General features: G+C 49.6%; 1 protein-coding gene across 4 annotated transcripts in view; it reads left to right on the forward strand.

Moving 5' to 3' along the window:
- DNMT1 (DNA methyltransferase 1) overlaps positions 1 to 13,753 on the forward strand; it is a 43,050-nt gene that overhangs the window by 19,702 nt on the left and 9,595 nt on the right. For all 4 annotated transcript variants that reach the window (XM_024745829.1, XM_024745826.1, XM_024745827.1 and 1 more), the window contains exons 13-27: positions 2,323 to 2,357; positions 2,680 to 2,728; positions 2,825 to 2,905; positions 2,987 to 3,096; positions 5,665 to 5,783; positions 6,067 to 6,159; positions 7,047 to 7,198; positions 7,360 to 7,547; positions 7,648 to 7,831; positions 9,313 to 9,410; positions 9,738 to 9,885; positions 11,312 to 11,427; positions 11,620 to 11,824; positions 11,901 to 12,034; positions 13,030 to 13,203. In XM_024745829.1, the coding sequence (XP_024601597.1) occupies positions 2,323 to 2,357; positions 2,680 to 2,728; positions 2,825 to 2,905; positions 2,987 to 3,096; positions 5,665 to 5,783; positions 6,067 to 6,159; positions 7,047 to 7,198; positions 7,360 to 7,547; positions 7,648 to 7,831; positions 9,313 to 9,410; positions 9,738 to 9,885; positions 11,312 to 11,427; positions 11,620 to 11,824; positions 11,901 to 12,034; positions 13,030 to 13,203 (1,886 nt within the window). The remainder of the gene's footprint in view (positions 1 to 2,322; positions 2,358 to 2,679; positions 2,729 to 2,824; positions 2,906 to 2,986; positions 3,097 to 5,664; positions 5,784 to 6,066; positions 6,160 to 7,046; positions 7,199 to 7,359; positions 7,548 to 7,647; positions 7,832 to 9,312; positions 9,411 to 9,737; positions 9,886 to 11,311; positions 11,428 to 11,619; positions 11,825 to 11,900; positions 12,035 to 13,029; positions 13,204 to 13,753) is intronic.

Below are 13,753 nucleotides of genomic sequence, written 5' to 3' on the forward strand. Positions count from 1 at the left end.
CAATTCTACTGTGTTTCATAACATCCCATTGGCTGGAATGTATTAAAGTGTTTTTTAAACAATTTTTCTTATGGAAACATTCAAACATACCCCAAGGTAGGCAGAAAAGGGTAGCAAACCCTCACATTGTCATCAGCCTTCAACAGTTATCAACCCATGATTAGGCATGTTTTACCCAAGCCTTACTCATTCTCCTTACCCTCCCTCGCTCTGAAGATAAACAGATCCCAGATGTATTGCTGAAATATCTACAGAAGTGCTTCTAAAAGGAGAGGAGTCTCTTCTTAAACATTACCACTGGGCTTCCCTGGTGGCACAGTGGTTAAGAATCCCCCTCTCAATGCAGGGGACACAGGTTCGAGCCCTGGTCCGAGAAGAACCCACAGGCCGCGGAGCAGCTAAGCCCGTGTGCCACAACTACTGAGCCTGCGCTCTAGAGCCCGTGAGCCACAACTGCTGAGCCCGCGTGCCACAACTAATGAAGCCTGCACGCGTAGAGCCCGTGCTCTGCAACAAGAGAAGCCACTGCAATGAGAAGCCTGTGCACCACAACGAAGAGCAGCCCCCACTCTGTGCAACTAGAGAAAAGCCCCGTGCGCAGTAACAAAGACCCAACTTAGCCAAAAATTTTAAAAATAAATAAATTTATTTTTTAAAAAATCACCGCTATACCATTATCATAGCACAATAATATAAAAACCTAATCTCCGTTCAGATTTCCCTGATGGTCTCCCTTGTGTGTTTTACAGTTGGATTCAGGACCCCAACACAGCCTATATAATACAGTTGGTTCCTGTTTGTCCTCAATGTGTCATCTGCAGTTTCACCCTGTCCTCTTTCTTGCACTTGGTGGAACTAGCCAGCTTACCTGTAGCGTCTGTGGGTTCTCAGGCTTGACATGTCCCTCCAGCCCTGTCCGCCTGCAGACCGGTAGTTAGGTCCAGAGGCTTGACCAGAGGCAGGTCTCTTGTTTCCCAGAGTACTTATGAGGTGATGCTGTGTACTTCCTGTTACATCATACCATAAGGCATGGTTATCTTTTTAAGGTGTTAGGATTGATCATTGAGCTCAGGTGCCATCTGCCTGATCCATCCATTATAAAGTTCCCCTCAGCTTTCCACCTAATGTTTTTAACAGTCATTGCTTAAATCCATTATTTCACTGGGAGTTACAGATTGTGATAGTTGTGTTCTACCATTCCTTCATTTACCCAAAATAATTCTAGAAATAAATTTTCTCTTATATTAGTCAGCAGGGGCCGTCATAACAAAATATGACAGTCTGGGTGACTTAACCAATAGACATTTATTTTCTTACAGTTCTGGAGACTGGAACTAAAAGTTCAAAGTGCCAGCAGGGTTAATTTCTGGAGAAGTCTTTCTTCCTGTCTTGTGGACGGCTGTCTTCTTGCTGGTTCCTTACATGGCCTTTCCCTGTGCAAGCACGTAGGGAGAAAGAGAGCTCTGGTGTCCCTTCCTCTTTATAAGGTCCCCAGTCCTATTGGATTAGGTCCATACCCTTGTGACCTCGTTTAACCATAGTCACTTCCTTAAAAGCCTCATCTCCAAATACAGTCACATTTGGTGTTAGGGCTTCAACGTAGGAATTGGGTGGGGGGCCAGGGACACAACTCAGTCCATAGTACCCCTCTTCAATTATATACTTACTCTGAGGTACCACTTATACAGTAAAGCTGGGTTTTTTTGTTTGTTTCTTTAAAGTGGTCTTATGAGTCTTTTAAGGAAGTCTGGTTATAAGAATTTTGTTTAGGGGCTTCCCTGGTAGCACAATGGTTAAGAATCTGCCTGTAGATGCAGGGGACACAGGTTCGAGCCCTGGTCTGGGAAGATCCCACATGCCACGGAGCAATTAAGCCTATGCGCCACAACTACTGACCCTGCGCTCTAGAGCCCACAAGCCACAACTACTGAGCCCACATGCCACAACTACTGCGTGCCTAGAGCCCATGCTCCGCAACGAGAGAAGCCACCGCAACGAGAAGCCTGCGCACCGCAACGAAGAGTAGCCCCCGCTCGCTGCAACTAGAGAAAAACCCGCACGCAGCAACAAATACCCAACACAGCCAAAAATAAATAAAAGAAAATCAATAAATTAATTTTTTTAAAAAAAGGAATTTTGTGCATAAGACTAGACACTGGAGATGGCTTGGGTCTCAGTGGTTCTCTGACTGCCTTCCTGCCTCTGACTTTTGTGATAACCATGTACATTTTGTGATAACCTTGTACATTAAATTCTTAACTGAAGCATTATCCAGATGGAAAATACTTTTTTACCCTCCACTCTTTTGTTTTCTCCATTTAGGAGGAGAAGAGACGCAGAACTACATGCAAAGAACCGTAAGAACTTATTTTTGTCTTTATACGAAGCAGATCATAATATTAAAATGGTTGTCCTAGAAAGAAAGATAAAGGGGCTTTTAGTGAAATCTGGAGCAGCCTTAGCTTTGTACGTGATGGAGTGTGAGCACAGGACCGAGACGTTCCAATTCTGCCACGTGAGGCAGATCCCCTCCGCGTGGTAAAGACGCTTACGACCTCGCACCTTGCCCCTTATGCAGCGTCTGGTGCTCATCTGTGTCTGGTGGATCAGGTATAACTTTGATGGCAGATTCTGATATGTTGTGAAGTGACTAAAAAAAACCTTCTGCTTGGTTCACAGAACTGAGAAGAAAATGGCTCGAACCAAAATGGCAGTAGTGTGCTCCAAGGTAAACATATATCTGGGAGTAAAACCGGTTGTGCACCACTAATGCGATTGCTTGGGGCTGGCTCTCTGAGCGCCGTTTGTGTTCGTGCCTCCACAGACCGATCCTCTGAAGTGCATTGAGTGCGGACAGTACCTGGATGACCCCGAGCTAAGATATGAACAGCATCTCCCTGATGCAGTAAGTTCCAGCTGTGTTTTCAGCCTTATATTGATAGTTTCCTGTCCCTTGTGTCTCTAGTTAATGGTCATTGTCTCTCAGGTGGAAGAGATACAGTTGTTGACAAATGAGAGACTGTCCATCTTTGATGCCAATGAATCTGGCTTTGAGAGTTACGAGGATTTTCCCCAACACAAACTGACCTGCTTCAGGTAACTGATGAGCCTCTGCTTTATCGTAACGGGGCATTTTCCTAAAGACACCTAAGTTCTCAATATCCTAGTGAAGTTTTTAATACCTAACCTGCAACATTTCTTAAGCTGCTGACACGAGATAAGAGCCAGCAAGCTGGTAGACGTCTGGTGGACGTTTGCTGCTAAATGTTAGGTCTTGAGCAGGTGAGCATCCTGGAGCTCATTCAGGGGAGGGCCAGCTATGTGCTAGGTCCTGCACGAGGTCTTACAGATGCAGCACCTCAGCTCCCTGGTCTCGTGGAGGCAGAACAAAAGTTAGGCCTGTCAGGTAGTGACACTGTGACAGATGTGAAAAGCATGGGGAGCAGAGAGTGGGTGGGGGAAAGTTGTTTAGAATGGAGAGGAAGGGACTGGAGCAAAGACCTCAGTGGCTTAAGAACAAGCCGAGGGGATAGTGAGGGAAAGACATCCAGGAGAAGAGAACAGCACATGGAGGCTGGGAGGTGGGCACATTGGCTGGGGAAGACTAGGTGAGAGGCTGTGTGGGTGGAGTAGAGGGACTGGGGGTGAGTGGTAGGGGAACAGGGGCCCGGGAGGCGCCTGGATCCTGCAGGGCTTTGCAGGCCGTGTCAGTGATGCCGGGCTCTTCGGCGTAGAGGTCTGTGACGTCTGGACTGTACCTTTGGAAGGGCTCAAACGAGCCTGTGAGTGAGCAGTCCCCGTGCTCTCCAGCCCCCTTGGTTCCGTTCTGTCCCCCTCACTGGAGGTGCTTCACTTTGCTTCTTGTGGGAAATGGCTTGGCTCCAGGACCAGCCCATGTCTCCTTTCAGGCCTTGACACGTGCTTTTCCGCTCCCTGGACCAGAGAATAGTAGGGGTGGGCGGGCCGCCTGTTGTAGCCTCAGGTGGAATCATTTCTGGGCAGCCTTTCCGACGCTCCTGCCCCACACACAGTGGGTTGGGGGGCTCTTGGCCCAGGGAAACCCCAGTATGTTTCTCCTGCAGTACTCTGTACACTCGCTGTGGTTGGTGGTGTCTCCTACGCTCCACGATCAGGATCCTGATCTATAGTGGGATGCTGCCCATCCACCAGCGATCCCCTGGCTCAACCTCTGCCTGACAGCACAGGTGAAACGTGCTGTTGGCATTGCTGACGTTCATGGCCTCGTGCTTCCCTGTGGCATTCTTGGGGCAGAGGTTCAGGAGAACCAGGGGCCAGGGCCGCTGTAGTCGGGAGTGTCAGGGCTTGGGATCTCCTGGCCACTCCTCAAGAATAGCAGGTTGGGAAGGGGGCAGTAAAAACACACTTCGTAGGAATGACATGCCTTTGTAGCATCAGGCCATTGGAGCCAGACCACCTGGGTAATTAGGAACTCTGTTTACCTCTGGTACTTGGGCTGAAAGTGGCAGGTGGAAATAAGCCCTTCCTGTGAACCAGTGGGTCCTGCCCCTGCCTGGGACTTGGCACTCCTCCCTGATGTCGCCTCTACTGAGGGAGCATGTGGACAGCCCGTCAGGCTGGGCGCTGGATCCTCCTCTTCTGTGCGTCCGCGGTGTCCTGACCTCCCTTGGTCCATCTTTCCCACATCTTAAGGTCCTGATGGCAAGGCTGTGACCCGTGTCTGCCTACCATGCCTGGTAGGGGAACTCCACTCAAAGTGGTCATGTTTTAATTTTTTTTAATTGTGTGAGAGTCCAAGATGCGGATTTTTGGCTTCCAAGGGCCTAGGTGGTGGGAGCGTGGTGGTGCTCTCAGACCTGCACGGATTCCACGTGACCCGCTTGGACTCTGAGGGGTAGCACAGCACCTCTGGCCTTGAGGCCGGCATGAGCAGGTTCATAAGCAGAACCCACCCCAACCCCATGATTTTCTCAAGTTTGGCATCCTGCTTAACGATGCACATTCTTGCAAATGTCAAGGAGCATCTCTAGGCAGTGGTTGCCCTTAAACTGGAGGCTGAACCCCCAGGGGGAGGTGGAAGTCCCTCCTTCCAATGTCCTTGATGTACCTCGCCTTTTATGCTGTTGTATAATGTGCTTCATTTTAATTTTTTTTAATGAGGCGAAAGTCACATAGCACAAAATTAACCATATATGAAATGCTATGAAGCAGTAAATCCACAGGAACGAAGCAGATTAGTAGTTCCAGGAGTGGGGAGGGGATAGGGAGTGACAGCTCAGTGGGTGTGAGGTTTCATTTTCAGCAACAAGAACATTTTGGAGCTAGAGGGGATGGTTGTACAGCTCTGGGTAGGATGTGCTTGAGAAGCCATTGTTTCTCCACTAGCAACTCACCGAGGGAGGGTGTAGCAGGTGGTGCCCTTGTGAGATTTCCCGCCATCCCACTATCAGTCTCGCTGACCTCTCCACGTTGTTGCCTCTTCAGACACTTACACTCTTGATACCCAGGTGGGCGAATCAGGTAGAAGCTGTCTGGGTGAAAGAACACTGTACTGAGCCAGTGTTCTGGCAGCCAAGGAGACAGCTGAGTCTAGGGACTGCACGTAGTCCACCTCGTGTCTGAGCTTGACTCTGTACTTCAGCCTGCCTTTGGTTAGCTGGTAAATCCACTCTGTCGCCTGTCTAGCGTGTACTGTAAACGAGGTCACCTGTGCCCGATCGACACCGGCCTCATTGAGAAGGATGTCGAGCTCCTCTTTTCTGGTTCAGCAAAGCCAATATATGAGGATGACCCGTCTCCCGAAGGTACGTGGCACGTTCCAGGTTGTTTGGGACAGTTTACAAACAAAACTTTGAGATGAGAGCAATATTCAACTGGAACTATTGCCTCTTAAAGTTAGGGCTTGAGACTGGGCTGTGAGCAGCTACGAGCAGACTCTCTCTGATGGCTCCAGTAAGGACTGCCCGGCTTGGCTGATAAGAGGTGTCGGCTCAGGTGGGCACTCAGTGCCACTTAACCCTCCTCAGTTTTTGAGAGGCATATTCTTAGTCTACTTTGCTTTCAGGAAACTTTTTCCCCCCCTTTTAGGTGGTGTTAATGGCAAAAATCTTGGTCCAATAAATGAATGGTGGATTGCTGGCTTTGATGGAGGTGAAAAGGCTCTCCTTGGCTTTAGCACCTGTAAGTATGTGACCAATCATGGACCTTTCTGGGAGCTGAAAGGGGCCTTCGCTCCTGTCTTTCATAGGGCTTGGTTGGGCTCTGGGAAGTGTCGGGCTCTGGGAGGTGTCAGGCTCATGTGACCATGAATGGAATGGGCTCTTTTTGTTTTTTAAGATTTGAATGGAATAGGCTCTTTTTTTTTTTTTTTAACATTTATCATTTACTTATTTTATTTATTTTTGGCTGCATCGGGTCTTTGCTGAGGCATGCGGGCTCTTCGTTGTGATGCGCGGGCTTCTATCTAGCTGTGGTGTGTGGGTTTTTTCTTCTTCAGTTGTGGCATGCGGGCTCCAGGGCACGTGGGCACTGTAGTTGTGGCGTGGGTTCCGGAGCGCGTGGGCTCTGTAGTTTGCGGCATGTGGGCTCTAGTTGAGGCGCGTGAGCTCAGTAGTTGTGGCATGTGGGCTTAGTTGCTCTGTGCCGTGTGGGATCTTCGTTCCCTGACCAGGGATGGAACCCGCATCCCCTCCATTGTAAGGCGGATTCTTAACCACTGCACCACCAGGGAAGTCCCTGGAATGGCCTCTTATATTAGCTACAACTGGCCCTGGAACTGACCCTCCGGTGTAAAAGCAGGTCATGTTCTTGCAGCTGAAACCCAAACTGAATTCCCAAAACCAGAATCGAGCCAAAGGAAAGCCACTTGGCCAGTCTCCGTCCTCTGGCTGGCTCAGACAGGCCCCTTCCGAATGAGCTAACTCTGGACTGTACTTCATGTTTTTTGACACTTGGGTACAGAATGACTCTTAGCCTGTTCTGTAAGCCTCATAGCCTCATCCCTGCCCTTTGGCCACTGTAGCTGCCATCAGGTTCAAACTGCTCTCTTAAACATCCATTCACTGCAGCATTTGCAGAATACATTTTGATGGATCCCAGCCCAGAGTATGCACCACTGTTCAGTGTGATGCAAGAGAAGATCTACATAAGTAAGATAGTAGTTGAGTTCCTGCAGAACAACCCTGACTCAACATACGAAGACCTGATCAATAAGATTGAGGTAAGAGGTTTAGGTTATTCACAATATGGGATTCACACCCATTTATATGAGATGTGCTAGAAAACATGTTCAGAGTCAGCAGAAATTGTTTGTTTGATTTAGATTAGTTTTGCTTAAGCCTAAGGGAAACCTCTGATTTCCTTTTTTTTTTTCCCTAAAAGACCACTGTTCCTCCTTCTATGCTCAACCTGAATCGATTCACAGAGGATTCTCTCCTTCGACACGCCCAGTTTGTGGTGGAACAAGTAGAGAGTTATGATCGGGCTGGGGACAGTGACGAGCAGCCCATCTTCCTGACCCCCTGCATGAGAGACCTGATCAAGTTGGCCGGGGTCACCTTGGGAAAAAGGTAAGGATGCAGCAGGAATGAGACTGAAGACGTGAGACAGAAGGCAGAGCATCCTGTGCGCTCTTCCCAGCCCGCTAACACCATGGAAACTCTCTCCCAGGCGAGCTGAAAGGCGGCAGACCATCCGGCATCCTGCCAAGGAGAAGGACAGAGGCCCCACCAAAGCCACCACTACGAAGCTGGTCTACCAGATCTTTGACACTTTCTTTGCGGAGCAAATTGAAAAGGATGACAAAGAAGACAAGGAGAACGCCTTTAAACGCCGGCGGTGTGGCGTCTGTGAGGTAACCTTGCCTGCTCCCCTTGTAATCTCTGAGGGACTCACTTCTGTCTCTTTCTGGCTTGAGATGCTCACTCCTCAAATGTGACCCCTAAAACAGAAGCTAGAAGAAAGAGTTAGTGATCTGGGGGGACTTGCATGTCTTCTGGGACAGCTGTCAAAAGAGGCATGCTCGGGCACTTTGCTGTCAGCGCCACTGTTGTTGCAGAGGAGCCTGGCCTTCTGGGTGCCTTTGCTCTGGCTGCGTCCCATTGTGTCCTCAGGCCCTGGTGTAAGGGCAGAGGGAGTGACTACCCCACAGAGGCGCTGCTTCCTCCCAAGTAGGGACATCCACCCAGGAGCCTGCCTTGTCTCATGGCATCAGTTCCCTGGGAAAGTGGGGACTTTGTCCAGCTTAGCTTTGAGGCCTGAAAAGACCTCTGTTACTGAATTTTTTAATATATATTTACTTCACTCTAGAGGAATTAACCCCCCTAATTCTCTGACCCAGGGATCGGGTCTGTTGGGTAGGCCGTAAAGTTCGTTTGGGTTTTTCCATCCGATCTTTCGGAAAATCCCGAACGAACTTTTTGGCCAACCCAGTATTTTGATATCTGTTTGACTTAATTTGGATGAAAACTTAAACACAAAAATACAGCAGCTGCCTTCAGAACTGCCCTGCATTCACACTGGCCACTGACTTCAGAGCGTCTCCTTTGTCTTCAGTGGCTGCCCTTAAATAGGAATTTGCATGTCCTCACCGTTCTTGTTGTGGTTTGACTTTATTTCATCTAGGGCGTATGTATCCAAGCTTTAAAAAAAATTTTTAGGAAAGTATACGTAAACCGGAACCTTTCACAGCTGTCATGTGTGTTTGTTTTTTTTCAAATTGTATTCAGGCATATTTTTAATTGAATTCTCACAGTACCCCAGTAGGTGAGTCAGATATCTCCCAGAGACAGTGTTAACATGACATATTCAAAGACATCCAGAAGCCAGGAGTAGAAGTGAGCTGGAACACTCCTTACCATGGTGCCCCCAATTCCGTGACTAATCTGTGTCTGACACGTGACCTTCAGTATCTCCGCGGGAGCTGTTTGGAGGTCACACTAGTTAACACTTTAACTATTCCATAATATTTCATTGTGACTCTTCCAGCTTATCCCTCAGTGATGGGCAACTTGATATTCTAACGAGGCTTCCTGTGACTCTTCTCTACTTAGAAGCAGAATTGCTGGGGTGTAGGTCATGTACTTAACTTTGATCTAGAACAGTGTTCTCCAGAGTGGGGTCACCAAATTATCCTTTGAGCAGTGCGAGTTCTCGTTTCCCCACACCTGTCCCAGCACCATGTGTCAGGCTTAACCTATGCAAACCTCGTATCTTGTTCCTAACTCTTACTTCCCTTACTTCTAATGAGGTTAAATTTACAGTTTTTAAATTCACCAAAAACTGGTTACCAGCTATTAATAATGACTCTTTGATTACTTTTTAAATGTGTTTTAGATTTGTCAACAGCCTGAGTGTGGAAAGTGTAAAGCCTGTAAGGATATGGTTAAATTTGGTGGCAGCGGAAGGAGCAAACAGGCTTGCCAAAAGAGGAGGTAGGTTTGGCCAACGCTTGTTCTTGAGACGGAGGGAAATGCCAGCTGATGGCAAATAGGCTTTGTGTGGGAGCTGGGTTGACAGGTACAGAGCAGGCAGGGTCCCTTTGTCTAGCACTGTCACCAGGCCTGTCCCTGTTTTCTAAGTAAAACACCTTCAGTTGGTTTTACTTTTTTTTTTTTTTTTTCTGCCTGCGCCGAGAGGCTTGTGGGATCTTAGTTCCCCGACCAGGGATTGAACCCCGGGCCCCAGCAGTGAGAGCACAGAGTCCTAACCAGTGGTTTTACTTTTAAAGAGGACCTTGCTTATAATAACCGACTTTGTAGGTGTCCCAACATGGCCATGAAGGAGGCAGATGATGATGAAGAAGTGGATGACAATATTCCAGAGATGCCATCACCCAAAAAGATGCATCAGGGGAAGAAAAAGAAGCAGAACAAGGATCGGATCTTTTGGGTTGGAGAAGCTGTCAAGGTAATCCAGGAGCAGGCTCTCAGTCGTTTTAGCGCTGCCCTTCTGAGAAGCCGGTTGTCTCGTGGTATCTCGCTGCCAGACGTCTTAAGCAGCCTGAGCCCTGCAGCTGAGAAACCTGCCCGTTTGTCCCTGCCCATTTGTCCCGTGAGCGGAGCAGAGCTGACTGAGAGGCCGAGGCCTGTGGTCAAGCACCTGAAATGCATTTTTTTGCTTGTACGCCCAAGGACTCAGTTTTCCTCACACTCCAAAATGGGCTTTTTAAAAAAACTATATATATTTATTTATTTAATTTATTTATTTTTGGCTGCGTTGGGTCTTCGTTTCTGTGTGCGGGCTTTCTCTAGTTGCGGCGAGCGGGGGCTACTCTTCGTTGTGGTACACAGGCTTCTCATTGTGGTGGCTTCTCTTTGTTGCGGAGCACGGGCTGTAGGCGCATGGGCTCCAGTAGTTGTGGCACGCAGGCTCAGTAGTCGTGGCTCTCGGGCTCTAGAGCACGGACTCAGTAGTCGTGGTGCACGGGCTTAGTTGCTCCACGGCATGTGGGATCTTCCCGGACCAGGGCTCGAACCCATGTCCCTTGCGTTGGCAGGAGGATTCTTAACCACCATGCCACCAGGGAAGTCCCCAAAATGGGCATTTGATACAGTTCTTGGGGTGTCAGTTTCCCCTTCCAAGCTTGTTTTGAAGAGAGCCTTCACAGTCCTCTCTGGCCTAGGAGTAGGTGTTTGGGGGCACTAGCAGACCGTCTCCCGGGGGTTCTGTGGTTACTTGCCTGTCTAAGGGTCAAATCCTTTACCAAAGCTGGAGAGTGAATGTCATCTCAGTGTTTTTCTCTCGATGTCCATAAGCCAAAGATGGTCAGTTCCCTCAACAAGCGTGAGGCCTACCCTGCTGGATGCTGCTCTAGGCCTAGACATAACTAAGCCCCTGCCCGTGACACATGTACTGTCAGGAGGGCAGGGGGCAGGAAGGGTGCTGGGGCCACAGAGGCTTCTTGGTGGGGCAACATCTGAGCTGAGACCAAAAGGTTGGAGAGTAGCCAGTGCATGAAGGTCTGGGGAGGAACCAGAGCACAGGCCCTGAGGTGGGACCAGCTTTCCTTGTGGGAGAGAAAGAAGGAGGTCCGTGTGGCTAAGGGAGGTGTGGGGAGTGGGGTACGGTGCTATTACAATTGAATGCTAGAATCCCATTTGCTGCTGACACAAGAGGGCAGAGGTGGTGATAGAGGGATGTGAGCAGCCTTTGCTGCAGGCTTCCAGCCAAAGAAGTTGGGTGTTCTGTATAGTAGCCAGGCTGGTAGAGCTCACGGCTTCTTGGAGAAATTGTTATGAGTGATACTTTCCTATAAAGTAACAGGAACTCGCAGGTCAAGCCTAGCACGGACCTTCAAACCCATCCTCACCTGAAATTAAGCTCTTGTTTTCAGACCGATGGGAAGAAGAGTTACTATAAGAAGGTATGCATCGACTCGGAAACCCTGGAAGTGGGGGACTGTGTTTCTGTTATTCCAGATGATTCTTCAAAACCACTGTATTTAGCAAGGTTTGTGTCCTTCCCTCTGCTTGACTTCAGCCCACACTTTCTGTTGAGTAAGTAGGAGGTGCCCATTTTGTAAGAATAGCAGCAGCTCTTTGCCCTATACTAAAAACAAAAAACACATGTCCCCCAAGGAGACTCGGTCCAGATCTGCCGGTCAAGTTAGAACTTCCTTCCCGCCCCCTCTTCCGGCTCCAGGGTCACGGCGCTGTGGGAGGACAGCAGCAACGGGCAGATGTTTCATGCCCACTGGTTCTGTGCTGGGACGGACACGGTCCTCGGGGCCACGTCGGACCCCCTGGAGCTGTTCCTGGTAGACGAATGTGAGGACATGCAGCTTTCATACATTCACAGCAAAGTGCAGGTCGTTTATAAAGCCCCATCGGAAAACTGGGCCTTGGAGGTGAGTACCTGGCGCCCCTCGTGTGCTCCTCCTCAATGCATGGGGTCATCATGGCTGACGGCAGTCTCGTCCCTAGGGAGGCGTGGACCCTGAGGCCCTGATGTCGGAGGATGACGGAAAGACCTATTTCTACCAGCTTTGGTATGACCAAGACTACGCAAGATTTGAGTCCCCTCCAAAAACTCAGCCAATGGAGGACAACAAGTACAAGTGAGTGCCGCGACTGCGCTCCTGGGCCGCTCTGATGGTGCTCGGGGACGCCATGCGTCTGCATGAAGCCCTCGAGCTTTTCCCGTGCTTCTCTCTGCTGGGTTTGCTTTCCCCACGTCTTCTGATCGTCCTCCTCACCAACCAAAGAGCAGCCTGACTTGGTTGCAGTGGCTGTAAGTGTGTGGACAGCCTGGTGGGGAGTGACCCTCATGAGAAGCTGTCCCATCCAGGAACAGGATGTGTCTTTCTGGGTTCCTCAGTGTCCGTATCACAGATCTTGTGTCTTTTCTCGTAAGTGAGATCTTTGATTCCATTTTATTGGAACTGGTGGGGGAATGCTTTTAGGGAGGCTTTTGCTTCTCATAAAGTGTTCAGTGCCCCACGTCTTCCTTTCTAACCTTGGTATCTCACTTGTTTTAACTAAAAGTGGCAGCCGGCACCTCCAGAGCGAGTGGTGTGTGACGACAGTAAGGCTGACAGGGCCGAGGCTAGGAGGGCTCGCTGTGATGCCTCTGGTGTTTCTCCAGTCAACCTGGAGCTGCCTTTTGGCTTGATCTGTTTTTAAGGCAATCTCTAATTCTCCTTTTAAGGGTTTATTAATCAGAAATAATGTTGAATTTTACCAAATACCTCTTCAGCCTTTAGAGATAATAGCGTGAACCTCCTCTGACGTTTTGAGTTCCTGTCTTTACCACTGTCTGCATTATCACTCGTGGTGGATTCTTGACCATATTCTAGATTGTTTCTTAATGTCTTAGGAGCGACTACTCAAAAGTGCGGTTGGCTTGTCATTTTCCTATTGTGTGTATCTCTGGGCTTTGGTCCCAAATAAGTGCTTTCAAAGTGTGAACATAAAAGTGCAGGAAAGCCAGTTCCTCCTAACATCTGTAAATCCTTCCTCTTGGTCACCAGAGTCTGGATTAAGCCAGTGGCAGCTGCTTGTAGTCACTACCAGCCACTTAAGGGCCTTTGGTTTCTGTCCTTCACTCCTTCAGGTTCTGTGCAAGCTGTGCACGTCTGGCTGAAATGAGGCAGAAGGAAATTCCCAGGGTCATGGAGCAGCTCGAGGACCTGGATGGACGGGTCCTCTACAGCTTAGCCACCAAGAACGGCATCCAGTATCGAGTGGGCGATGGCGTGTACCTCCCCCCCGAGGCCTTCACCTTCAAGTGAGTGCCCCTTGCTGCAGTCAGGGCCAGGAGATCTAGGCCAGTACAGAGCTGGCTCCACAATGTCCCCCACCCCGCAGCCCAGTACCTGCTGCTGCCGAGCTGTCAGTGTCATCTGTGGTGAGCAGACATTATCCAGCCTTCCAGTGCAGAGCGACTATAATTCTGTGGCAGTGAAACTGTCTGTGAAAGAAGTCAGACAGAGAGCCCGTTGGCTAAGGGAGAGCATTAGGGTCAGTGGTGTGTTCCTGCCCAGCTGGTCATGGCAGAGACCCCCTCCCAGTTCCCATCTATCAAGTGGGGAGAGGAGTGCCTTGCCTGCCAGGCCCCTAAGGAATAAGTGAGTTAAAAGAAAATGGCTGGGGCTTCCCTGGTGGCGCAGTGGTTGAGAGTCCGCCTGCCAATGCAGGGGACACGGGTTCGTGCCCCGGTCTGGGAAGATCCCACATGCCGCAGAGCGGCTGGGCCCGTGAGCCATGGCCGCTGAGCCTGCGCGTCCGGAGCCTGTGCCCCGTCCGCAACGGGAGAGGCCCGCGTACCGGAAAAAAAA

Source organism: Neophocaena asiaeorientalis, unplaced genomic scaffold, assembly GCF_003031525.2.
Source record: "Neophocaena asiaeorientalis asiaeorientalis breed wild unplaced genomic scaffold, Neophocaena_asiaeorientalis_V1.1 scaffold357, whole genome shotgun sequence".
Lineage (NCBI taxonomy): Eukaryota > Metazoa > Chordata > Mammalia > Artiodactyla > Phocoenidae > Neophocaena > Neophocaena asiaeorientalis.